General features: G+C 41.7%; 1 protein-coding gene across 18 annotated transcripts in view; it reads left to right on the forward strand.

Annotated features, from left to right (window-relative positions):
• Positions 1-27370, forward strand: part of LOC123615342 (uncharacterized) — a 156319-nt gene that overhangs the window by 37851 nt on the left and 91098 nt on the right. For 17 of the 18 annotated variants that reach the window (XM_074378272.1, XM_074378264.1, XM_074378266.1 and 14 more), the window contains one exon: positions 11734-11954. In XM_074378272.1, the coding sequence (XP_074234373.1) occupies positions 11734-11954 (221 nt within the window). Of the gene's footprint in view, positions 1-11733; positions 11955-12499; positions 12698-27370 lie in introns of those variants that run through there. The other variant, XM_074378282.1, reaches the window with a different exon arrangement.

The raw sequence follows: 27370 nt of genomic DNA on the forward strand, positions 1-27370 counted from the left end.
GTGGGGGAGTGTCCTAACATCATTGATTTGCATGCAGCTGTCCAGTTTTCCCTGCAGCATTTGCAGAAGAGACTGTCTTTACTGCAGTGTGTGTGCTTGCCTCCTGTGCTGAAGACTAATTTACTGTAGGTCTGTGTTTATTTCTGGGCTCTGTGTTCTGTTCCATTGACCTATATGTCTGGTTTCATGCCAGTACCACACTGTTTTGATTATTGTATCTCTGTAGATTCATCTGAAGTTGTGGAAGGTCATTCCTCCAGCTTTATTCTTTTTCTTCAATATTGATTTGGCAATTTTGGGTCTTTATGAGTCCATAGGAATTAGGATTATTTGTTCTAGTTCTGTGAAAAATGTCCTGGGTAACTTGATAGGGATTGCATTAAATCCATAGATTGCCTTGAACATTATGGCCATTTTAACAATATTGTTTCTTCCAATCCAAGAGCATAGTATTTCTTTCCATTTCTTTAAGTCATCTTTAATTTCTTTAATCAGTATTTTGTAGTTCTCCATGTATAAATCTTTCACCTGCTTGGTCAGATTTATTCATAAGTATTTTATCATTTATTGGCTGTGATTTTAAAGGGGATTGCTTCTTTACTTTCTTTTCTTACTATTTCATTGTTAGTGTAAAAAATGCAACTGACTGGTGCATGTTAATGTTGTATCCTGCCACCTTGCTACATGTTTTTGTAGTTCTTCTCTGTCCTCCTTCTTTCATACTCTTTCCTTATGGGTAGTTGATTTTCTTTATTGTTATATTTGTGCTTCTCACTTGTTTTTGCATATCTAATGTAGGTTTTTGATTTATGGACACCATGAGGTTCATATAAGTTGCTTTGTTACAATATCTGATTGTTTTAAAGTGATTGTCATTTAAAGTTATATAAGATCAAAAAAGATCTGCTCTTTTTCTCCCTCTACACTCCTTTTTTGATTGTATTTTTTACATCTTCATATGCATCCTATAAGTGTTTATTGTAAGTATAGTTTTTACAAATTTTGTCTTTTAGTATTTGTAGTAGCTTGTTTAAGTGTTTGATTCACAGCCATTGCTCCATTTTTGCCTTTAAAGTGGGATTTCCCCCTTCACATAAGTTCTTACTTCTTGTTCTTTTTCATATAATGAAAACTTTTTAATACTTCTTGTAACGTCAGTTTAGGAATGATGAACTCTTAGTTTTTGCTCATCTGAGATGCTTTTTAATTCTCTTTCAATTCTGATTAATAACTTTGCTGAGTAGGTGGCCTAGATTCCAGGTTTTTTCCTTTGAGTACTTTAAATATATCATGGCTGTTCCTTCTGGCCTGCAGTGACTCTGCTGAAAGCCAGCTGATAGGCTTCCACTATTTGCCTCTCCTCACGACTACAGTGAAACCACAACTGACTGCTAAACAAGCATCAAAAAAAAAAAAAAAGACTGGATCCTAGCAAAACAAGATCTTCAGTGGAAACACAGAGACAGAACCACAGCAGGATGGTAGGAGGGGCATTCTCATGATATAGGTGGACCCCATATCCCTCACTGTGGGCAACACACAAGGTGAAGAATAAGTCACAACAAACCTCCAACAGGAGTGGGAATTATAAGCCCAGCATCAGGCTCCCCAGCCTAGGGTTCTGGCATTGGGTGTAGTAGGGGACCCCAGGACAAGTGTTTTATTTTTTTTAATATTCTTTTTATTGTTTTTTATTGAGTTATACTCAGTTTACAATGTTGTGTCAATTTTAAATGTAGAGCACAATTTTTCAATCATACACTTATTCATTGTCACATCTTTTTTCACCACGAGCTACCTTGTATGTGATATGCAGTATAAACTTGTTTATCTATTCTATATATACCTGTCAGTATGTACAAAATTTGAACTCCCAGTTTGTCCCTTCCCACCCTCCTCTCCCCTGGCAATGACAAGTTTGTATTCTATGTCTGTGAGACTGTTTCTATTTTACATTTAAGTTTATTTGATTTTTTTTTTTAAGGTTCCACATATGAGCAACATATGGTATTTTTCTTTCTCTTTCTGGCTTACTTCATTTAGAATGACATTATCCAGGGACATCCATGTTGCTGCAAATGGCATTATATTGTCATTTTCATGTCTGAATAGTACTCCATTGTATAGGTATATCACATCTTCTTTGTCCGGTCATCTTTCTATGGACATTTATGCTGTTTCCATGTCTTGGCTATTGTAAAGAGTGCTGCTGTGAACATTGGGGTGCAGGTGTCTTTTTGATGTCAGGTTCCTTCTGGATATATACCCAAGAATGGGATTCCTGGGTCGTATGGTATGTCAGTTCCTAGTCTTTTGAGAAATCTCCATACTGTTTTCCACAGTGGCTACACCAAACTGTATTCCCACCAGCAGTGTAAGAGGGTTCCTTTTTCTCCACAGCCTCTCCAGCATTTGTCATTTGTTGACTTTTGAATGATAGCCATACTGACTGGTGTGAGGTGATACCTCACTGCAGTTTTGATTTGCAAATCTCTGATAATTAGTGATATTGAGCATTTTTATGTGCCTATTGATCATTTGTATTTCTTCTTTGGATAATTGCTTGTTTAGGTCTTCTGCCCATTTTTGGATGGGATTGTTTGTTTTTTTCATATTAAGTCGTATGAGCTGCTTATATGTTCTGGAGATCAAGCCTTTGTCAGTTTCATCTTTTGCTAACTTTTCTCCCATTCTGTAGGTTGTTGTTTTGTTTTGCTTATGGTTTCCCTTGCTGTGCAAGAGCTTGTAAGTTTACTTAGGTCCCATTTGTTTATTCTTGTTTTATTTCTATTGCTTGGGTAGACTGCCCTAGGAGAACATTTTGAGATGTATGAGAGATAATGCTCTGCTTATCTTTTCTTCTAGGAGGTTTACTGTATCTTGTCTTATGTTTAAATCTTTGATCCATTTTGAGTTTATTTTTGTGTATGGTGTAAGGGAGTGTTCTAGCTTCAGTGATTTACATGCTGCTGTCCAGTTTTCCCAACACCATTTGCTGAAGAGCCTGTCTTTGTTTCATTATATGTTCTTGCCTCCTTTGTCAAAGATTAGTTAATGAAAAGTTTGTAGGTTCATTTCTGGGCTCTCTATTCTGTTCCATTGGTTCATATGTCTGTTTTTGTACTGATATCATGCTATTTTGATTACTGTAACTCTATAGTATTGTCTGAAATCTGGGAGGGTTAGTTCTCCAGCTTCTTTCTTTTTCTTCAGTAATGCTTTATCAATTCTAGGTCTTTTGTGCTTCCATATAAATTTTATTATGATTTGTTGTAGTTCTGTGAAATATGTCCTGGGTAATTTGATAGGGATTGCATTAAATCTGTAGATTGCTTTGAGCAGGGTGACCATTTTAACAATATTGATTCTTCTACTCCACGAACATGGGATATTTTTTCCATTTTTTAGTCTTCTTTAATTTCCTTAATCAGTGTTTGTATACTTTTCCATGTATAAGTCTTTCACCTCCTTAGTTAGATTTCCTCCTGATAGTTTTTTACTTTGGGTGCCATTTTAAAGGGAATTGTTTCTTTACTTTCTTTTTCTGTTGATTCACCATTAGTGTAAAGAAATGCAACTGATTTTTGAATGTTAATCTTGTAACCTGCTACCTTGCTGAATTCTTTGATTATTTCTAGTAGTTTTTGTGTGGACATTTTAGGATTTTCTATATGTGGTATCATGTTGTATGCGTATAGTGACACTTTTACCTCTTCTTTTCCAATCTGGGTCCCTTTTACTTCTCTCTCTTGCCTGATTGCTGTGGCTAGGAATTCCAAGACTATATTGAATAAGAGTGGTGATAGTGGCCAACCTTGTCTTGTCCCAGATTTTAGTGGGAAGATTTTGGGCTTTTCACCGTTGAGTACTATGGTGGCTGTAGCTTTTATTATGTTGAGATATGTTCCCTCTATACCCACAATGGTGAGAGTTTTTATCACAAATAGGTGTTGAATTTTATCAAAAGCTTTTTCTGCATCTATTGAGAAGATCATGTTTTTTTTCCTCCTTTCTTTTGTTGATGTGATGTATTACATTGATTGATTTGTGTATGCTGAACCATCCTTGTGTCCCTGGGATGAACCCCACTTGATCATGATGTGTACTCTTTTTAATGTGCTGTTGGATTCTATTTGCTAGTATTTTGGTATGGATTTTTGCATCTATGTTAATCAGTGATTATGGTATGTAATTCTATTTTTTTGGTGGTGGCATTGCCTGGTTTTGTTATCAGGGTGATGGTGGCTTTATAGAATGAGTTTGGGAATACTCCCTCTTTTTCAGACTTCTGAAAGAGTTTGAGAAGGACTGGTATTAGTTCCTCTTTGTATGTTTGGTAGAATTCCATTGTGAAGCTGTCCGGTCCTGGACATTTATTTGTAGGGAGGTTTTTTATTGCTAATTCAATTTCATTTCTAGTGATCAGTTTGTTCAAGTGGTTAGTCTCTTTTGATTCAATCTTGGTGGACTGTATGTTTCCAGAAACTTATCCATCTCCTGTAGGTTAACCATTTTGGTACCATACAGTTTTTCATAATATTCTCATATGATATTCTGTATTTACATGTTTATTGGTTGTAATTTCTCCATTTTCCTTTCTTATTTTGCTTATTTGTGCTCTCTCTTTTTTCTTCTTTGTGAGTTTGGCCAGAGGTTTGTCGATTTTATTTACTCTTTCAAAAAACCAGCCTTTGGTTTGATTGATTTTTTTCTATTTTTTAATCTCTATTTTATTTATTTCCTCCCTGAGTTTTATTATTTCCTTCCTTCTGCTGACTTTTGGGTGCTTTTGGTCTTCTTTTTCTAGTTCTTTTAGCTGGTGGATTATATTGTTTATTTGAGATTGTTCTTCTTTTTTGAGATAGGCCTGTATTGCTGTAAATTTCCCTCTTAGCATTGAGATTGCTGCATCCCATAAGTTTTGTGTGGTTGCGTTTTCATTTTCATTTGTCTCAAGGTATCTTTTAATTTCAACTTTGATTTCCTCATTGACCCATTGGTTTTTTAATAGCATGTTGTTTAATTTCCATGTTTTCCTTTTTTTCTTCTTTGTTTCTCTGTAGTTGATTTCTAGTTTCATGGCATTGTGGTCAGTAAAGATGCTTGAGATAATTTCTATCTTCTTAAAATTGTTGAGGTTTCTTTTGTGCCCAATTACATGATGAATCCTAGAAAATGTTCCATGTGAACTTGAAAAGAATGTATATCCTATTTTTGGGGAGTGCAATGCTCTGAAAATACCCACCAAGTCTAATTTTTCTATTGTATCATTTAATTTCTCTGTTGCCTTCTTAATTTTCTGTCTGGAAGATCTGTCTAGTGATGTTAATGTGGTGTTAAAATAGTCCAACAATGATTGTATTCCCATCAATTTCCTCCTTTATCTCTGTTAGTATTTGTTTCACATACTTAGGTACTCCTATGTTGGGTGTATATATATTAATGATTGTAATATCCTCATCTTGTATTACTCCTTTAATCATTATAATATGTCCTTTTTATCTTTCTTTATGGCCTTTGTTTTAAAGTCTATGTTGTCTGAAATCAGTACTGCAACACCTGCTTTTTTGGCTTTTCCATTTGCATGGAATATACTTTCCATCCTTTAACTCTTAATCTATATGTGTCCTTCTCCCAAAAGTGTGCCTCTTATATGCAGTATATTGAAGGTTCTTGCTTTATTATCCAGTCTGCCACTCTACGTCTTTTGACTGGAGCATTTAGCCCATTAACATTTACAGTAATTAATGATAGATGAGTATTTATTGCCATTTTCAACTTATTTTTGCATTTGATTTGGTATTTTCTCTGTTCTTTTCTTCTTCCTTTTGTGATTTGATAAGTTTCCTATGTATTATCTTGGATTTCATTTAGTTTGTTTGACTCACTTGTAAGCTTTTGGCTTGTGGTTACCCTTTTTTGTAAGTCTATTAACCTATTACTGTAAATGTTTTTACTAAACAGATAGTAATATTAGCTCAAACCCATCCTACCAAGAACACATTTTTTTTTAAAGAAGAAAGAAAAACAAAATACTGTATGTTTTCTTGCTTCCCTCTCCCACTCTTAATGATTTAGATGTCTTCTTTTACAATTTTTTATTTATTCTATTTGTAATTCATGGCAGTCATCTCCTTTCCAGTTATGAGTTTCTCATTTTTGTAGCATCTTGCTTCTTTTCTAGAGTAGACCTGTCAATATTTCTTTTAGCATGGGTTTAGTGTTGTTAAACTCTTAGTTTTTGCTCGTCTGTGAAGTTCTTTATCGCTCCTTCTATTCTAAAGGGTAGCCTTGCTGGATAGAGTATACTAGGCTGCATATTTTTTCATTCAGGACTTTGAATATATCTCGCCACTCCCTTCTGGCCTGTAGTGTTTGTGTAGAGAAATCAACTGAGAGCCTTATGGGGGTTCCCTTATAACTCACTTTTGTTTTTTCTCTTGCTGCCTTTAGGATCATTTCTTTAACCTTGATTCTGGCCATCTTAATTAGGATGTGTCTTGGTGTGAGTCTGTTTGGGTTCTTCCTGTTTTGGACCCTCTGAGCCTCCTGTACTTGGATATCTGATTCCTTCTTTAGGTTTGGGAAGTTTTCAGTCATGATTTCTTCAAATACCTTTTCAATCCCGTTTGCTATTTCTTCCTCTTCTAGAAACTCTATTATGCATAGATTAGCGTGCTTTGTATTATCTCATATGTCCCTTTATTGTTTTCATTGTTTTTTATTTGTTTTTCTCTCAGCTGTTCTGATTGGGTGGTTTCTGTTGTCCTGTCTTCTAGGTCACTAATTTATTCCTCTGCATTATCTAGCCTGCTATGTACAGCTTTTAGATCACTTCTCATTTCAGCCAATGAGTTTACCAGTTCTACTTGTTTCTTCTTTATACCTTCTATTTCATTTTTGACATATTTTGTATCTCTAAACACTATCTCTTTTAGTTCCTTCAGTACTTTGATCACTCCTTTCTTTGAAATCTTGATCGAGTAGGCCATCAATGTCTATTTCCTTGATTGTGCTTTCAAGGGATTTCTCTTGCTTTTTAATTGGGAGTGGTTCCTCTGCTTCTTCATACTTCTCCTATCTCTCTGGTACTGTGACTTAAGGATTATCAGTTATCTATTGCGGTCCTTAAGGAGTGTATTTATTTATCTACCTAAAGCCTATGCAGGAATAAAACAGATTTTTTTGCTTCTTTGTCTTTTGAAGAAGGCGATGTTCTGTCTGCATTCAGCAGGTGCTCTGGTTGGCTGAGTGGGTCCGTAGATGTGAGTTTTGGTGTATTTGTTGGAGAGAGTGAGCTACGAGCATTCTTCCACTCCTCCATCTTGCTTCTAAACTCCAATGTCATGTGTTTTTATAGTGAGAGGTATTACAGTGTTGAAAGCAGGGCTTGGTTCAGTTAAAAATGAGCTGAGGGCATGAGGGATGAGACATCCTCCATCCTTTCCCCTCCTAGGGTGAAACATATGACTGTCAATTTTAAAAAGATAGTCACAGTCCCTTACTTGTCCATCTCAACTAGTGTGTGTTAACAGGAGCAGCACCACCAGAGGCATTGGAGACCCAAGAATATTGCAGTCTTAAAGATCTCTTGGAAAATTTTTGTTTGGTTTTGGTTTTTTATTTTTCTTAAATTGTGGGGCATACTACTAGTATAGAGGGAAAAATAGTTGTCAGGAAATGTTTTTTCATATAACAGTTTCATTGCAATTTTGTTCACACACCATGAAGTCCACCCATTTAAATGGTACAATTCGGCAGCATTTAGCATATTCACAGTGGTGCAACCATCATTATTCCAGAATGTTTTCATTGCTTCAAAAAGAGCAGTGGAAATGAATGACCCATCCAACACTCCCCAGTTCTAAAGAAGATTCTTGGCTGTTCCTGAGCATAAATTAATTAGTTACATTCCATGAAAAATCTGGGGGGAATTCTAATCAGAATTGCATTGAATCTATAGATTAGAATGGGGAGAATTAATGGCTTTATGACATAAACTTTTTCTATCCATGAGTATATCTGGGACTCTATCATTTATCTCTGTAGAGCGTGATCCATGGGAAGTCCTTACTAATTGTTGGGTCTGTGAATGATGAGATTATATACATCATTAGTTGTGACTGTAGCCTTTACAGAAGAGAAAACTAACCTCAGTGAAGCCAAGTGCCTCCCTGATGGTCAGAAAGAGTGACAGCCAGTCCTGGAGTTATCCAGTGGACTTGGTGCTTGCAACTATTGTTCTCCCCTCCTACAGCTAAGGAGATTACAGAGTTATTTTAATTTTTTTAATGGTGTTGCTTTTATTTTTATTTATTTATTTATTTCTTAAATTCTTATTTTTTTATTGAAGTGTAGTCAATTTACAATGTTAGTTTCAGGAGTACAGCAGTGATTCAGTTATATTTATGCATATGTACACATATACTTTTCAGAGTGTTTTTAGTACAACTCATTACAAGAAATTGAATATAGTTCCCTGTGTTATACAGTAGGTCCTTGTCATTTATTTACTTTATATATAGTTATGTGTATCTGTTAATCCTAAACTCCTAATCTGTCCCTCCCCCCTTTCCCACCTGCTGACCACAGTTTGCTATGTCCATGATTATTTCTAGCAGCATCCTTTTTGCTAGTAATATATGCTGGTTGGCTGCCTTCACTTTCATTAATTCCATCTTATCTGTAGGTGTTTTTCTTCTGGTGGGCCTGCATGTGGTTTGCACACATGGTCATAGAGATCTGTATTTGGGAGAACTCCAGGCCTCGTGTAGTGCCTGGCACGGAGCTCCCGCTGAGCTCATGCTTGAACTGGAAAAAAAAATAGTAAAGTTTGGAATTTTCAGTATAATTTAGACTTCTGGGTTTCTGTAACCTACGTTTAGCCCACCTTAATGTTGGCTGCACCTGTAGTGGATCATTTGATGGAACTTCATGGTATGGCGGTGTACAGACAGGACTTTATATAGTTTTTCTCCTTCCTATTTTCTAACACTCTTTCTCTGGGCCTCCCAGATCCAACCCCAAGCAGCGCTCAGGGCTGGCTTGGCGCTACAATGAGGCAATATTTGTTAATAAGTCCCTTTCCTCATCTCTTCTGAGGCTCCATTTCCTTCTCTGCAAAGTGAGAGCTTGGACTAGATAAGTGCTTTTTGGTTTCTTTTAAACCCATGTCTCCTTTTGAGAAACTGAGAACTCAAATCTCTCCTCCAACCCCAACTCTTCAGATTTTGATACGTCCTCAAAGGGGTGACACAGTTCTTTGTGGAAAGTTGATGTGATTTTGGTTCTTTCCAAGTGGTGCAGAAAAGACTTCAGATTTATTGCAGGGAGGGGGCAGGAGGGGTACAGTATGTCAAACTTTCTAGTGTGAGAACTGGAGCAGGGGCTTGGATTTAAATACAGCCTCTGACGTGGCCTCTCTCTAATCTTGCACAATGTGATAAACCTCTCTTTTCCTCTGTTTCTTCATGTGCCAAGTTTGAATGTTATTATTTTAGGGTTTTCATGAAACAATATACACATTAGTCATTAGTTTCTCAGTAGAAACATGACCTGTTAGAGGGTCAGGGATTTCTTTAAAAAAAAAAAACCTTGTCCATAGCATGCTGTTGATGTGTCTTTTGAAGTTCCTGGAGGGTGAGGGTTGAGACTAAATTCCATCATGGGATAGGTGGCCCCTGGATCTGTGTGCCCCAGATTGCCCCCTCCTCCTCAGTCCTCTTCCTCTCAGTCCAGGATGAAGTTCCTGCCATTAAAATTACACAGACTTCTTGTGGATATGGCTTTTAATTTTATTGTTTCACTGGGGAGGGCTGCTGTCATGATTTCCATGGTCAGGTTTTGGTGACCTGAAGGCTATGCAATTGGGGGTTCCTATTTAAGAAAAAGAAAACAAAGTTACAAATACAAAATTAGACCTAGGGTGGTGGCAGGGTCTCTTGGAAGTGGGGACCATTAGCTTTGTTAACTTCAGGTGCAGTGGCCTCTGACCATGAGGACCCATCCTTGTGCTCTGGAGTTGGAGGGACCAGTAGGTTCAGTGGGAATGTTTACTGAGTGTATCTCATGTGCTGTGCATTGTCCTACTTGTACTGTGTGTTCCTTATTTAAGACAGTGGAGCTCATTTAATCTCAATAGCCTCTTTAAAAAATTAGGCTTTTTATTTTGAGATGTAATGAAGATTCCCATGCAGTTGTAAGAGCTGATATGGAGACAGCATATGTACTCTTTGCCCAATTTTCCTTAATGGTTCCATCTTGCAAGGTTGGGGTACAATTCATTATTGACTCACTAACCCTTTGAGGTTTGTGTTATTAACCTCATTTCTATTTGTGATTAAGCTGCAGTTTAGAGAAGCACATAGACGTGCCCACGTCACCCACATGTTTAGTGTAGAGTCGGGTGGGACATGGGCTTGGGATTTCCAGACAGTACCATTATGATTGTGGCAGGGAGCAGCATTCACTTGCTTGTTTATTCATTTATTCAACAAACATTTATTGAGTACCCTCTGTTGGTCAGATGCTTTCATACGGTTATCTAATTCTTCAGCAGTACTGAGAATCAGCTAATGTTTTCTTTTTTCATCTGTGAAAATTAACTCTCAGAGATCATAAAACCTCCCAAAGGAAATACAGCTCATAAAGGAGGGATTAGTAAATTTGTACATTCCCCCGTTTTTATGCAGGTGGTAACCTAGGCATTTTGCATTTGTAATCTGCCTTGATCTAGATATATTCTTGTAAGGCAAGATTTTTGTTTTGTTTTGTTTTGATTTGTTTTGTTTTTAATTGAAGTATAGTCAAGTTAACAATATTGTGTTAATTGCAATGTTTTTTCTTTTTAATTTTTAATTAATTTTTTGGGAGTAATTAAGTTTATTTTTTGTTTCATTCCTTTAATGGAGATATTTGGGATTGAACGCAGGACCTCGTGCATGCTAAGTATGTGCTCTACCACTGAACTGTACCCTCCTCCCCAGGGCGAGTTTTCTTATGCATTATTTTGCAGAATAGGAGTTCAAGTAAATTGGAGTTGAAATCCAGATCTTTCGATCCCACTATGGTTCTTTTCATTATATTCTGCTGAGGGGTGGAGAAGGAGTTCCTTTGTTCATTCATTTATTCAGCATTTTTGAGCATCAGGGCCTGGCTAGATGTTGGAAACAGAAAACAAGAAATTACCCTTTTCTGCAGGGGCTGGAAGCCTAGACCAAGAGCAGGATAATGTGATCCTAGCTACGGTAGCCATGTGCAGACTCTGAGGACAGACTATACACCCAGGTTTGCTTGGGCCTCCCTTGCCTTCTGGCTGGTACACACAGGTCACCGCATCCCAGAGGGGCCTGCAGCCCACAGCACAGCATGTACCTCAGTCTCCTCTCCCCTCTTGGCAGGGCCTGCAACATGAGCATTGCTGACTACGTGCAGTGTGCTGAGGACCACCAGAGTCTCCCCATGGTGGTCCAGCACGTGGGGATCATCTTGGAGGAGAATCTCTTATGCATCTATGAACAGATCTCCTCAGTGAGCCAGGTCAGGCTCTGTGGCTTCCAGCAGTCATTCTGTATCCACTACAGGTACCACTACCCACACAAGAATGAGTGGGTTGACCTCCAGTCCCACTGACACCTTGGCCAAGGACTGGCTGCAGATCGAGGAGCTCCCTGTGCAGAGGAGCTGTGTGTCAACACACAGAAAGATTCATGGCTCTTCGTCTTTGTGCTGAAGGGCGAGCTCGCTGAGCAGCTGCGCACTGATGTGGCCTTGTACCCCAGCTATGAGGACTGTGGGACGGTGGAGAAGAGGATCAAGGACTTTATCGAGTCGCTCTTCATCGTGCTCGAGTCCGAGCATCTGGAGAGGGCCACCAACAATTTTGGGGACAAGATCCCCCTCCTCTGCATCCCATTTGAGAAGAGGGACTTGGTGGGATTGGACACAGACAGCAGGTAAGCCTACGTGGAGTCCCAGCCGCCCTGGCTGTGTGCCTGGGTTGCTTTCCTACATCCAGAAAGGGATCAGCAAGAAGGGGAGATGTCTTGCAGCCAAGGGGGGGGAGGGAGATGCAGCCTGACTGTTTTCAAACTTTTAAAAATGAATTCATCTTTAGTTCAGTGAGACCCATTTAGGGTTAGTTTGGATACTTACTCCCCCTTTCCAACGAAGACCCCTGGTGGGACCTGGAGTTGCTGTCCAATAGGGTAGCCACAGCCAAAGAGGCTGGGAGTGCTGGGGAGGAGGCCGGTCTAAGCTGAGATGTGCAGAAGGTCAAATTGACATCAGACACTGAGACTTGTCTAGAAAAAAGAATGTAAACTATCTTGATAATTTCTATATTTACTACATGTCAAAATGATAGTATAATACATATTATATTAAATTAGATCTGTTCTTAGAATCACTTTAAAGTATTTGTTTTTCTTCTTTTTTAAATGTGGCAATTGGAAAACTTTCTTTGTGTGACTCTCACTGCATTCCCATTGTCCTGGGACAGTCTTGTCCATTTGATGTATAGGTGAGGGGCTGAATCCCAAGACGCAGCAGATCGAGGCAATGGCTGAGCTGGGGATGGAGCCCGTGTCTCCTGCCTCCCAGGCTGTTCTTCCTGCTCGACAGCCACCATGCCAGGTTAGGACATCAGAAACACCGCCAGGGATTTCCGAAGGAGCTCCTTACACAGGGGAAGGCATGTCATGGAGTATGGGACAGAGTATGGAAAGGTTCGTCCTCACTTTGTCCCTGTGATTAGGTCAGTGGCCCCACTTTGCCCCGGAATTGCAGGTGAGCTCTTCTGGGCCATCTGCCCCCCTCTGCCACCCTCTGTTCTGCTTCCATGTGTGGCCATCGTGCTGTCCCTCGGGCAGAAGAGGGCAAGATGCCTTTGCTGAGAGGTGGTCCACCTTTGCTGGGGAGAGCGAAGGAAGCTGTTTCCCCCAGCCTCGGGCCTCGGGCAATGAGTCTGCTCTCCCCGCGCTGGAGAGCATTCAAGGCAGTCTCATAGGTAACGGTTGGTGGTCCTGGCACATGCTACCGGGCCCGCTGTGGAGCAGAGGTTCCATAATTCTTGGACTTACCTAAGGTCAGACCATACTTTCTGGGTTTTGGTAAGTTAGAGGGTAATACACCAGACAACTAAGAAAAAGAAAGTCCCGGCCAGCCCTGAGAGTGAAAGGCACAGGGGACCCGAGTCCCACCTGCGTGTGGTGCCTGGCGGGCTCTGGATGAATTTTCAGTTCCTCCCCGGAAATGCCTCTATGGCTTAAGGAAATGGCAAGACATGTTGTGGCCATGATGTGTACTTGTCCTCGCAGGGCTCTGTGATCTACACACTTAAGCTCCCTTCTGCTCCTTGGAGATGAGGTGTCACGTTTAGGGTCCTGGGCACTGCTGGGGGCACGGCTGCCAGTACCAGGCCACTACCAGGCTGGCTCTGTTCACCTCACCTGTCACCTCCTGCTGAGCCCCCAGGCGTTAGGCGAAAGAGGTACATCGGTGATGCACTAAGGTGGGGCTGCACGTGCACACAGCGCTTCAGAGTCAGCAGGGACCACCTTCTCCCCCTGGACAGACTGGTGGGTGAGCGGTGGAAGACTGGAGCCCTGCTCCATCCCCCTGGCCAGTGCCTCCTCTTTTGTCATAGGAGGCACTGGTGACATTTTTGCTCAGTGACTGTTTGGCTATGAGTCTGTGGACCCACCGGAGATTGGCAGCTTGTTTGTGCCTTTTGAAGTCTGTCCTCGGGATTTGGCGGAGGGGCTAGTTTCAGGATATTGTGCTCAGTGCATAGTGATTGATACCGTCACCACTGTTTACCCAGAACCTCGTCTACCAGGCACAGCTCTGGGCATCAAAATACAGCAGCGCATTAAACCTCCCTCCTGTTGGATCTGTCTGTTCTGGTACCAGAAGCGCTCAGCCAGCATCTGAACGTCAGTGAGATAACGCAGCCAGTGAGCTCCGGTCAAACAGGTTCTCCTCCCGTCACTTTTACTCCATTGTTGCTTTTATTCCATAGTCACCCAGCTTTTAAAACAATGCTTTGCTGCAGGAGCAGAGCCTAATTCTCTCCTGCTACTCTTGGTGGGAGTGAGTAAAACTGTCCAGCCTGAATTGCGACCAAGTATTGTCGATCTAAAGCTGTCTAGGCACATGTAGGTGGAGTTTTGGTTTGGGGCGCTGACGATGTTGGGGTCCCCACGGCAGTGTCGTTCCCCTCAGGCCCCTGGCTTCCCCGGAGCAGGAGGTAAGGGTGGGTCTCACTGTCCCCGCGTCTCTGACCTCATCACACTCACGTAAATTCTTATATTCATGCTGTCAAAGTTATTTTGGTTGTTGTGTATTTCTAACTTTTGCTTGTTCCTCTTTTCCCTTTCCTCTCGTACCACCCTGTGAGCATGCTGTTGGGTCTGAAAAGGTGGGTTGTGCACAACCTACACCGGAAATACCTATATTTCACTTTGTGCTGCCTCCATCACTTTAAAAAGCAAAAACTTAACAGCTGCCTTGATCCATTTATTATCCTAGACATCTTATTATTTTCTAATGTGTTGGAATTTTTGCTTTGTTAACACATCATGCACTGGTGTTCGATACCTGTTAAAATCCTTGATTGGAGGAGCCTGTTTGATCCTCCTTTTATTGGTGACAAATGAGACATTATGAATTTTGCTTGTTTGTTTGTTTTGAGGAAGTGAGATGCGAATTGATTTAGGTGGCTTTGATGGATGTATTTCATGGGTATTTTCACTTGGAAAGTCAAAGTCTGCAGTACCTTGCTTGATTCTGGCTTTTACTCCCACGCGGTTCCTGACCATCGCTGTGTAACGAACCTGACGGCGCTTTCTGGCCGGCGGTCACTGGGGAGGACGTAGCCAGCTGGGGGCAGTGAGCAGCACACAAGGGGTGCTGATGGAGGAAGCAATTATCTTTTGCTTTTGCCATCCCCATGCCATTTACTTTATTTTGCCTTCATAAAGGGGCAGAAGTGGGTCTAAAATCCATGTCACTCTTTTGTTCCCTTAATGACGCTGGTTTCTCTGAGTATTAGGACAATATGGCCTTCTCCTAAGTAGCTGGCTCACTTGGATCTGGTGGACACAGGGACCGCTAACGGGGACCGTAGCTTCCTCTCTGCTTCAGCCAGTGGGCATTCAGAGCCAGGTCTGTGGTTTGTTTAAGCAACTGTGCAGGCCTCCCTGCACTAGCCTTTATTTTTAACCCATGTTGGCAGTAAATAGCTGACTCTGTCTGTTGCAGCTGACCTCCACCACTGACGGCCGTGTCATCTAGTTTGCGGTAGTGAGACTCCAACACCCCAGTCAGCCGTGAAGGGAGATGCTTTGACCGACCTAGGACCTTGCATTTTCACCCCTTAAGCTCATTCATCTCACCCGAAGGAAGGGATTGGCCACCACCGTCATGCTGGCCATGAGACCTTGTTTCTCCTTTCATGCTCTGGTTCAAATGTGGACACTTTATACTTCACTGACTTGGTCTCACATGAGACAGGCCAGACTTTCTGAAAGAGTCCATCACATTCTCAGAGGGAACAGAATAGAAATAAGTGTCACAAGTAGAAGGAGTCTAGGCTGTCCGAGTTGGCATATGCAGGCTGGGATCTGTGATGGCTGGGCTGTGCCCTGGACACAGGCCTTTCACGTGGCTCCTGAGAGACCAGGGGTCGGAGTGAGAACAGCCTTGCCTAGTTTCCTCAATCCTCATCTGCTCACTGGCAAGTGTGTCCGCTAATTAGGAGCTCCCCTAGACCTCGGGCCCTTCAAAGTTCAGACCACGGAAGAAATTGAGTCACTTCTCCTGGGCCCCCTTTGTGAGAATCCAGTGCCTTCTGACGTGACCCGTGCCAGGAGATGCCTCCCCCTCCAGGGAGCACACTTCGGAGTATTGTGACACACTGCACCATGCTGTGAGCTTGTGGGGTTCTGGCCGTGGTCCCTGCAGAACCAGACTTGAGATGGGCTTAGCGACGGAAATGACAAGACAGATTCCAGGGCAGGGCTAGGGGGAGGGAACAGGGGAAATCGAATGTGAATTCAAACACCTAGGTGGGTGCTGGGGCTGTTACTAAAATGGGGAGCCTGCGAGGTACCTGCCAGGAATCCAATTCCAGAGTAAATGGTGGACATGAGGCATTTTTAAGATGCCATTTTTCATCCAAGTTAGGACTTCAAAGAGGCACTCGGCTCTATGAGCCTGGGGCTCAGGTGAAGGAGCCAGACTAGAGATACACGTTGGGAGTCGTCATTCTTAGCTGGTGTTCACAGCCATGTAGGTGGATGAGCTCGTCTCGAGAGGTGCAGACTGAGGCTGAGGGAGGGAAGGGCTGTGCCTGGGTTGGAGGAATGCCCAGACCATGCATCTTTGGTGTGTCAGTCAGTGGCGTTTGGGATTTTCAGAGCAATGCCATTTATCCTTAAGGGGCCGGGTGGTGGGCAGGGCTACCAAGAAAGAAATCTGAAGGGAGGGTTGTGGCCACGAGTGCGCGTCTTGGTACGATGCTGAGGCTGCAGGGTCCAGGAAGGGAGAATCCTCAGAAGCTAGAGTTGGAGTGGGAGTTGGGAGAAGGTAGTCACACTCACCTGTGAGGGAGGGAGGGAGGCCTAGTGAGTCCCCACCCTAGGGACAATTTCCCATGAACAGAAGGCAATCAGAAAGAGGATCTGAGGTGAGAAGGGATGAGCGCTGGGAGAGGAGCCAAACTAGAGAATGGTGCTTGGACAGTTCTGGAATAGTTTCCCTGCAAAATAGAGTTAAAAAAAACTCAGAATCTTAAGAACATTGATAGTGACTGGGAAGGAGACATTTATTTTCCTTGCCTCCTAAGTGTAAGTCATGTATCCAGGGATACACAGAACATTCGGGCAGTCTGTTCCAGGGCCTTGATCCTTACCGGGGGAACAGTGCAAGTTTAAAGGGGGAGAAGGGCAGCGGAGGGAAACTAGCCAGGCCCCATGTCAGGTACCAGTCGGCCGCCCTACTTGCACGTTGCATTCACATCTATGCCTCCCAGGTGGGCGGTGGCAGCCCCCTTTTGCGGATTGGGAAGCCTTCTCAGAGGGGTTAAGGAATTGGTCCGTTTAGCAGCTAGTAAATTTTGTAGCAGGATTCAAGCAGGGCCTTGTCAGACTTCAAGGGTGTGATTTCTCTACTAATTCCGTTACCTACCTGTTGTACGTGGAATGGTGAAGTGGGTCAGTTTTGGAGCCTTTTAGAAAAAGTGTGATTTAAGTGCCTCAGGACTGTTTCACAAAGCTCAGTGTTCTTTGATGGTTCAGAAGCACTGCAGTGCTTTACGCCCCACAGAGGTTAGGTCTTACTCCTTTGACGATGACATGGTTGCAAATGACGTACAGGTGCAAAACCAGAATTAGCAGCTCCTGAAGGGAAGCTCTCCAGTTCTCCCTTGATAGACTTTATTCCACAGGATGTAACTGTGCTGCAGCTTAGGCCTGAGCTTTCTATATGGAGTGAGGGTTTGATATCCAAATTTAGCATAAAATGGTCAGATGAAGATAATCGACTTTGACAATTCATTTTTGGTTTTCATTAGACAAGATATACTATCAGTTAATGGCCCATATAGAGAATGAAATTGAGTACAGATCATTGCATTACTTACTTTCTATTTAGAGTTCTCTTACAGCATAAGGTTGCCTGCTTTGGAACATCAGATCCACCACCAGGGTGCCTGTCAGTGTGTTGGTGTGTTTGCACTTACACACTGAATGTAATCTGGGCTTCCTCAGCCCCAAACACTCCAGTGCAGAATCACGGGCTGTAGCCATCTCTTAGTCACGCAAATACTTCTAAAATTATATGATGCCAGAAAAGAAAGAAGAGAGATAGAGTGATTGCCTTTATCAAATTTCCTTTCAATTCTAACTGCAAAGTGTTGTTGAGGAGCTCTGGTTTCCTTTGGATATGAATATATACATTTCTTTGCATGTAACCTGGGTTTTGGACTAGAACACCAGGCTCTTGCTGTCCACAAGCCACAAAAATAGTAGCCAACTTGCACACGTGTGAAATATTTTATTCTTTTTTCTGAGAAAGAATCCTTGAATTTGGGACTTGGGCTGTGATTTTTGCTTTTTGTTTCTCCCACCCCTCTTGTAATCTCTCACTCCTTCCCACGTGGCCCCCAAGGGGTCGTGGTCTCAAAGGAGCGGACAAACACCTAGTTGGTCACCATGCAGTGCTGCTGTAGAGGGAGCCCCGCCAAGACCTAAAGGACATTATCAGAGAGGACTTCCGGGAAGAAATGGGCTCTACATTCAGTTGTGAGGACTGAGTACGAACCAGCCAGGAGGAGTCAAGATGGTGTCTCAGGTTGCAGGAGCAGCCGGGCAGAGGCCTGGTGGCTTGTGGGTGGGGACTCGTGGAGAGTGCCCTTTGCAGTGCAGGGTGGAGTGTGCCCTGCTGGGGAGGACACTGGAGAGGGCCTGGGGTGGAGGGCTTTACACGAGCTTGGATTTTACTAGAACTGACACAGGAGGCAGTGAATGGTGTGAGCAGGAATTGACCCTCAGGACAGGTACTCCTGGCTTTGCTTCTGATGTTCTACAGAAAGAAGTGGTCAGGACGGGCGATAGCAGCTCTGTTTGTCCCTTTGAGACCCACCCCTTCATTCATTTATTCATAGCACGCTCTCTTCTGAGTGTGTAGGGGAGACGGATGGACCCACAGTAGTAAGCAAATAGTACTTGCCTCTTGGGAGCTTAGCAGTGTCAGAAGTTGACTCAGCGTAGAATGTTCTAGGAACACAACAGGAGCACCTAACTAAAAGTGCGGGGGCTGGAGGCAGGGAAGGCTTCCTTTAGATATAGTGAAAATGAGCCTGGAGGCGAGTGGGAAGTAGCAGGTGGTCACGGGGCCCCTGAGGTCACTGGGGACCTGGGTACTGCAGTGAGGCTGGGCAATTAGGGGCAGGGGCGGTGGTGGTGCTAGAACTCTACTAGGGAACCCCTGAAGGGCTTGAAGCAGGGGAGTGATGTAATCAATTTGGGTTTTGGGAAGGCTGCTCTGGCTGTGTGTGTGTGTGTGCAGTTGGGAACAAGGGGAGGGTGCCACCAAGTGGGAGGGTCATTAGAATACAATTCACAGGCTGGGAGATGACCAGTGGTAGAGGGGCATCGGGGCTGCCTGGGGACGGCACGGGCAGTGTAGATGCAGTATCTCCTTATGGGGAAAGCTTGTTAGCGGGGCCGCCCTAGCGGCGCCTTGTGGCTTGAAGAAAACAGATTGAGGCCGCCAGGTGGACTTTCCTCTTCTCTCCTTCCCTGCCTTCTGTGATGATCTTTGCTCATCCAACATTTGGAACAGAAGAGCTAACTTCCAGGGTAGCCCAGGAGTTTGTTGAGCTCGTTTGAGTGAGATCTGATAGGATTTATGTGTGTGTTGAGATCTGCACTTTCACTTAGCTAGAAATGCCCCGTGTTTTGGATTTCCATAGGGGTTTTTATTCTTGACAAAAATTGCTTTCTTGGTGAGAGGAAATTGAATGCAGCTACTGTTTTCCTCAAAAACAAAATCTTATCTTCAAAGAAATTTAATATTCAAAAGAATAGGTATATTTAAAAGTGATAAGGTAAGTCTTTGATGTAATTTCTTTGGTTTCTGAGTTGATGTGGAGTTAGAGCCTTTGCAGTACTTAATAGCACATCCTTGTCAGTATTTAAAGAGCTGTTAGTTAGTGCCCCAGGCCCCACCTCTCAAAGTATCACTAAAGCTTGCTTTGAAATAGTGAGGTCATAAAGGTCTTGTTTGCAGAATCCAAACACTTGGTTTATAATATGCAGCATAGCTCTCTTTATAAAATAATAAAAGGCTCAAAATTAAGAAATTGGAACATAATTGATTTTTTTTAAAAAACTGAAACATAAACATTCTTGTGCTAATGTTGCGACTGGAAATTTTGGAAAGAAAAATCCTACAGTAATATTATGTATGTGAAATACATATATGCCTTTCATATTTGAAAAATAACTATGAAGTGTTTTTCGATGTCAGGACCATTCCAGCTCAGATACTGGCAGTGATGGTTGCTGGTTTTCAATGGCAGAGCCTAAATTTGCCTTCTTAGCATTTTTTATTTTATTATTTTTTTTTTTTTTTTAGTAGTGAGAGGGTTGAGTAGTGATCTGCCAGCATGATTTTGGGGCAATTTTGTGGCAGACGTAATGCACCAGCAGAGAGACATTTCTGTGCATTTCACTTTCTGGACATCACTTGGCCGCGATGCTGTAGGACTCCCTCATCCATCACCATTTGTCCTGCAGCTGTTCCAGACAGTGAAAGACTTTCTGTGGCTTGGAGGTAAGGTGATCTGATGCAGATGATCAGATGTGTAGTTAAAGTGCTGTTACTTGAAATAAGAGGATACCTAGAAAAATGGCTCTAAAATACTGGATGAGGGAGGAGAATTGTCTGAGCTGCCTTCAGTGGGGAATCTTCTCAGGTGACTCCCTCACTATGTATCCTGTCACAATCCTTCACAGCCCTGCACAGCAGTCCTGCTGAAGCAAGCATGCACTTTCTGAGAAACGCCCTGAATTTCCTTGTGCCTCTGTTTGTTGGCCTTTTTTAAAAGCACATCTTGCCCTTTGCTTAAATGCCATCCCTGTTGGTCACTTCTGACACATATTGTTCCGGACCTCATCCATATATAGCTGCTAAATTGATGAACAAAATGTAGTATCTCCATGTAGTGGAATATTATTCAGATATAAGAATGAAAAAAATGAAAAAAGAAAAAAAAAGCGGAAGATGAAAAGGGCCACCTGTTCTTGGAACTCCACCCTGACTGCTCAACCTGTCCTTTTCCCTTTGAATCCCCACCCCTTATACTCCATTCTACTGTTTTTGATAGTACTTACCACATTCTGATACACTTTAACATTTTCAAAAAAAAAAAAAAGAAAAAGATGCTGATACCACTTCAACATGGACAAGCCTTGATAACAGCATGTTAAGTGAAAGGAAACAGACACAAACGGCCACATATTGTTGATTTCAGTGATCTGAAATGCCCAGAATAGGTACATGCAGAGGCAGAGAGCAGGTGTTGGTTGCAAGGGGCTGGGTGAAGGGGGGATGGGGAGTGACTACTAGTGGACAGGGGGTTTCTTTTGGGATGATGGAGTGTTCTGGAAATAGATGGTGGTGAGGGCTGCACAACCGTGAGTGTGCAGAAGACTGCTTAGCGCCGTCTCTGGGAGTGCCTGTGGTTGGGGCGGCTTTATTTTGTTCTCACCCTGCAATGTGAAGAGTCATCTTGTGCTGAGGCCATTCTACTCGTGTGAGTGGTGAGACTCAGAGACTTTGCAGAGTCATGTTTCTTTTTCCCCCTTGCTAAGTGTAGGCAAAAAAGGTTTAAGCCTGAGAAAGTGCTCCATCTGCAGAAATGTCTTTTAGTTTTGCATGGTGTAAAAATCTTGAGAGCTTTTTAATCGTTGAGGATATTCTGTCTGGGGAAATAGCCCGTGAAGCCTGGGTGAGACCTGGAAGAGCCGCGCTTCCTTCCCTGACACGGGTGGGGATTTCACCCCCGGTCAGGCAGTGAAGGACCCAGACCTGTGAGCAGAGTTGACAATCGTGAATATTTATGTGTATCCGCTGCTTCATCTTGGATAATAATTTCAAACTGAGTCAGTTTGTGGTGGCAGCCTCATCCTACATCAGGAATTTATAGTATCTGCTCTTTGAGGTGAAGACCAGACAGACTTGATTATTTAACAGTCTGTCTTGAATTGATATCACAGATTCTTTTGTCAATAGCATAACAGCAGAAATACAGACATCCTTTAATGCCGATATGACCTGAAGCAGGTTTAGTCTCTGTGCCTCAGTGGCCTTATCTGCGGGTGGGGAAGATGATAACATTGCTTCCCTCAGAGGGCCTGGTGAAGGGGGAGTGAGAAGCACAAATGGAGGACTTACACGAGATGCTCATGAATGACTGGATTTAATGATCTCAGCCTGGTGAGGCCTCAGGGACAGAGGTGTCAGAACAGAGCAGTCCTAGCCAGAGCTCGATCCGTGTTGGCATTGTGATTATGATCAGTATCACCACTGTGGGTTATCAGGTAGTTTTAAGACTTGGTAATATGAATTCATGAATAATGTTAAAAGACTAGATTGCTCAGATCCGGTTTAGATAGTTTTCAAGATTTACTCTGAGAAAAGGGTGTCCTTTTTACCCAACTTTAATCTGAGTTGAGTCTGCAAAAGAATTCTGTAGTCCTCCATCTTTGTGCTTTAATTCTCCATTTCTTCAAAAAACGTTTTTAAGTGGAGTTACTGGGGACTGAACTGAGGACCTCATGCATGCTAAACACGTGCTTTCCCAACTGAGGTATAATCTCCCCCCTATTTTTTTTTAACTTTCTTAGTATTCAGAGGTTAGAGGCCTAATTCTTTTTCTAGAGACTTGTTCATGAACCTGGAAGTCTATAAATAATGTGCAATACTTGGCTTATTAAAAAAAATCAATAGAACATTCGGCAATCCATCCAAAAGGAAAAACTCATTGACTTAAAATGTTTCTCCTTTATGATGATTTCTACTTTTTGGTCTGGCTTAATTTGTTAACAGCCATCCTCATCATCATAATGACCAAATTCGCCCTGAATGGGCACCGACCAAAGACTAAAATGCTTTCCTCATGTTTTACTTCATAGCAGGTGTTTGAGGGTAGTTATCAGTGTCTCCTTTTTTGCAGCTGAGGGATTGAGAGATGGGGCAGCTTGTCCCAAATCACACACAGCTGGCGGTGGCAGGCTCAGGGCTGGAACCCAGGCTGCACAGGATGCATTCTCAATTTCTCCTCTAATCAGCCTCCTGTTGAGTGGTTTCCCAAACTCCTGTGAGTCCATAAATGACCAGTTTTAGTGATCTCAGCTTGATAAGGCCTTCAAAGGAGAGACACCAGTGAGAATGTGAGACAGAGTGGCATAAATTAAAATTGTACGTTTTAACAAATGTTTTATTCTCAGCTAATGACTTAAAAAGTTAGTGTTATTTATTCTAGTGTTCTGCAAGCACTAAAAACAAAATATTAAAAATGATTATAATGCAAAAGAAAAGTGAGCTTTGAAAGTCCAACCACTGCTAGTGACTCATTGCTTGTTTTTCTCTAGTGGTGCTTATTGAGAGAAAAATTTACAAAGTCTGAATTGGTTTTATGTAGTTTTAGTATGGAAGAAAAAATTGTCAGTGAATATTGAAAGTAAAATCTTGACTCTTTTCTTTCCTGATGATGAATATATAAGTTGTTTTTGATGGCTTAAGTACATTTCCTTATTTGTGAACTTTGAGTAATGCTGTTTAACTTGTCTTGACTGTGAGAGTTAGACGCCTTGTGTACAAAGCACCCAAGAGGACCTCAATAAAAAAATGTGCTGTCACAATGACAGTTTAGAAGAATCAACTCTGAATACTAAAGGGGGTGGCTTATTTCTGATACATATTCGATATGTATATATATGATAGATATGAATATGATTTACAGTAATAAGGATTCAGTTGTTTTTTAGTGCAGTATGAAGTTTTGATGAAATCAATGTCATTCTTGTAAGATAAGGACTAGTTAAATTGCCTTAAGCAGACGACCTTGAAGATTATCTATACAGAATGTGTATTTTTACAACTCAGAATTCATATTGCCGTGTAACCATCCACTAGAAATTTTAAATTTGTAGGAATATGACCAGAACCTTTAATTTAGAAAAATCAGCATTAAATATTTTCAGGAAATAAGCTTATCTCTTTTGTGATTGAAGAAAATTTTGATTTTTTTCTGTACTCTTAATAGGTTTTAAAATATCAAACGTTGATTTGACATGTCACTTTTTAAATGGAGAGAATAAAGCTCAAGCTGTTTTAATACATAAATTAATCTTTTTGCATTTTAAGAAAATGATATGGTTTCCTGACTCTTTGGGAAGACTATTTTGCAAGACACTTACATTACCTACTGTTGGGAAAATTGCAGAAGTGACTTTTATGAATATAGGCCTAGTACAGATCTGTTGGCATTTGACATAGTGCAAGACATGAGGACTAGGAGAGATTTGCTGCTGATTGCCAGGAGGACAGATCCCAGGTCTCAGTCTCACCTCCTGTAAAATGAAGAGGCTGTACTGGATTCTTTCCTCTCTTAAGATGAGTTTCCATATGCCTATGTCTTTTGTTTATATTCAGGAGTATTATCGATTTCAGATTAAATGATGAATACCATTCTCTTCCCCGAAGCAGAATTCAGTATGTGCTAGATAAGCTTTCAGTTATCTGATTCTTCTTTCTTTCTTTTTTAAATTTTATTTTATTGAGTTATAGTCAGTTTACAATGTTGTATCTATTTCCAGTGTAGAGCACAATATTTCAGTTTTACATGTCACATTGTTCTTCACTGTGAGCTACCACAAGATCTTGTATATATTTTCCTGTGCTATACAGTATAATCTTGTTTATCTATTCTATATATACCTGTCAGTATCTACAAATTTCAAACTCCCCGTCGGTCCCTTCCCACCCCCTTCCTCCCTGGCAACCACAAGTTTGTATTCTATGTCTATGACTCTGTTTCTGTTTTGTATTTATGTTCATTTGTCCCTTTCTCTTCTTTTTTAGATTCCACATATAAGTGATCTCATATGATATTTTTCTTTCTTTTTCTGGCTTGCTTCACTTAGAATGACATACTCCAGGTCATCCATGTTGCTGCAAATAGTGTTATGTTGTCATTTTTATGGCTGAATAGTATTCCATTGTATAAATATACCACCTCTTCTTTATCCAGTCATCTGTCAATGGATATTTAGACTGTTTCCATGTCTTGGTTATTGTAAATAGTGCCGCTATGAATATTGGGGTGCAGGTGTCATTTTGAGGTAAGATTCCCTCTGGATATATGCCCAGGAGTGGGTTTCCTGGGTCATAGGAGGTCTAATCCTAGTCTTTTCAGGAGTCTCAATACTCTTTTCCACAGTGGCTGCACCAAACTGCATTCCCACCACAGTGTAGGAAGGTACCCTTTTCTCCACAGCCCCCCCCAGCATTTGTCATTTGTGGACTTTTGATTGATGCCCATTCTGACAGGTGTGAGGTGATACCTCATTGTAGTTTTGATTTGCATTTCTCTGATAATTACTTATACTGAGCATTTTTTTCCTATGCTTATTGATCATTCATATGTCTTCATTGGAGAATTGCTTGTTTAGGTCTTCTGCCCATTTTTGGATTGGGTTGTTGTTTTTTTCTAAGTCATATGAGCTGCTTGTATATTCTGGAGATCAAGCCTTTGTCAATTTCATCTTTTGCAAACATTTTTTTCCCATTCTGTAGGTTGTCATTTTGTTTTACTTATGGTTTCCTTTGCTGTGCAAAGCCTGTAAAATTAATTAGGTCCCATTCATTTATTCTTGCTTTTATTTCTATTGCTTGGGTAGATTGCCCTAGGAGAACATTTTTGAGATGTATGTGAGGTAATATTTGGCCTATGCTTCTTCTATGAGGTTTATTGTATCTTATCTTATGTTGAAGTCTTTAATCCATTTTGAGTTTATTTGATTCTCGTTTCTGATCCTACAGGCAATTTTTGTGTTGCATCTTTCCTGGCAACCTGGAAATGCTTTTTAGCCATAGGTGGCGCTGTTGTGCCTTCTTACAGTCTTAATTTTCCTGTTTGTAAAAGAAGGCTTAAACACCATTATTTTATTTTGATTTTGTTTGCTTAATGCTTCAGGATAGCATAATGTCCATTGTGTCTGTCTACCTGGAAAAATTATTCTACTTAGATCTTACTTTTATTCTCTCATCTCACTGTGAACATTTCAGACTTGCTGTGCAAACAATGGCAAAATCGGACTTCTTCCAGTGTTAGAAACCAGTGAGCCAGGATTTTATTAAACAGCTAGAAGCGGCCTCTGGAGCACCTTAAAGCTGAAAAGTGTACTGAGGTCTCTGAGTATTGAACCGGCCGCTGTGTGTTAATTAGTGGGAGGTGATTTGGTATATATAGGAAGTGGTGTAGCTTTTTACTTGGGTTTGCATGAACGCGCTGCCACTGAGCCACGTGAACCCAGGTTAGTTCGTTCTGAGTTTTTCCCTCGTCTGTGTGATGGGGATGCTCATGTCTGCTTTGTAGAATTGTGAGAATTAGAAATTATATAATGTGTTTAGCACAGTGGGTATCTCAAGAGGGCTCATAAACTTTAGCTCCTGTTTTCTATGAAGCCATCATTTTACAGTCTTTGGCAATTTCTAAGAAATAGCAAAATAAGAAAGCTGGTTTTATGACGAAAGACATTTGAAGAGGTTCCATAGTTCCTGTACTCACAATTTACCATCAGCAGAGTCACGACCTTTACACAGTCACCCTGAACCAACGTTAAGCCACAGAATTTTTTGTTAATTAGTATACGTTAGGGCTTAAGGGGACCCAATACTTATACACATGTTTTCTCCAGCAGCCAACTGAGAGATGACACAGAAAAGCAGGCAGGCGATTAACATCTCCTTTATTACTGAGGAAGCCATGTTCTCCATGAACTTCAGGGCTGTGGGAAAATGGGTGTCATGGTATTGTGTCCCAGAACTAGAGACTCACCCTGTCCCAGGTAGCTCTGGGTCACAGTGAGCCTTCCCTTGAAAGGATCCGCCCCATCATGCATAGGGCTGTCCTGCCATGGAGCTGAGCATCCCGGGTGCTTCCTGAGGGTGGCCAACAAAGGAGAGAAAAGAAGGTTTTCACATGCCCTGCTTGTCTCCAGGATTCACAGCTCACTCTGTTAGTGTGACAAGGGCTAGCTGTGGGCCAGTGATCGGGGTGTGAAGGGAGAAGCACTCTCCGTGGCCCAGAGGAGTGGGGAGGAGGCATCCCCTCCTGCAGTTTAAACAGGTGGTGGGATGGAAGAGAAGGGTGCTCCCTAAGAGTTTATAAAAGGAGAAATAAGGATTTCCTTTGGGACTTAGTCTAGCCGGGAAACACTGACGATGATTAGAAGGAAGACTTGTAAATCACTTTAATATTAAGTTAACATTTGTTGAGTACCAAAAATATGCTACATTATTTTCTGAGAGTTTTATAAAAATGAATCCTTCAATCTTCACAATAAGCGAGTAAAGAAGGTTTGATTGTTATCCCAGTTTTACAGTGTGGAAATTGAGGCACACAGAGGGTAAGTAATTTGGCCAAGGTCACAGAGCTAGTAAGTGGCAGAGCTGGGATTTAAACTCTAGCTGTCTGGTTTCCAGGCTCCCAGATATGGGCTGTGAGTGTTTAGAGGTATCTGCATGCCTGGGTCTCTGTAACTCTGTACATCAGTTACCCCAGAAAAGACAGGGAAAG

Source organism: Camelus bactrianus, chromosome 14 (assembly GCF_048773025.1).
Source record: "Camelus bactrianus isolate YW-2024 breed Bactrian camel chromosome 14, ASM4877302v1, whole genome shotgun sequence".
Taxonomy (NCBI): domain Eukaryota; kingdom Metazoa; phylum Chordata; class Mammalia; order Artiodactyla; family Camelidae; genus Camelus; species Camelus bactrianus.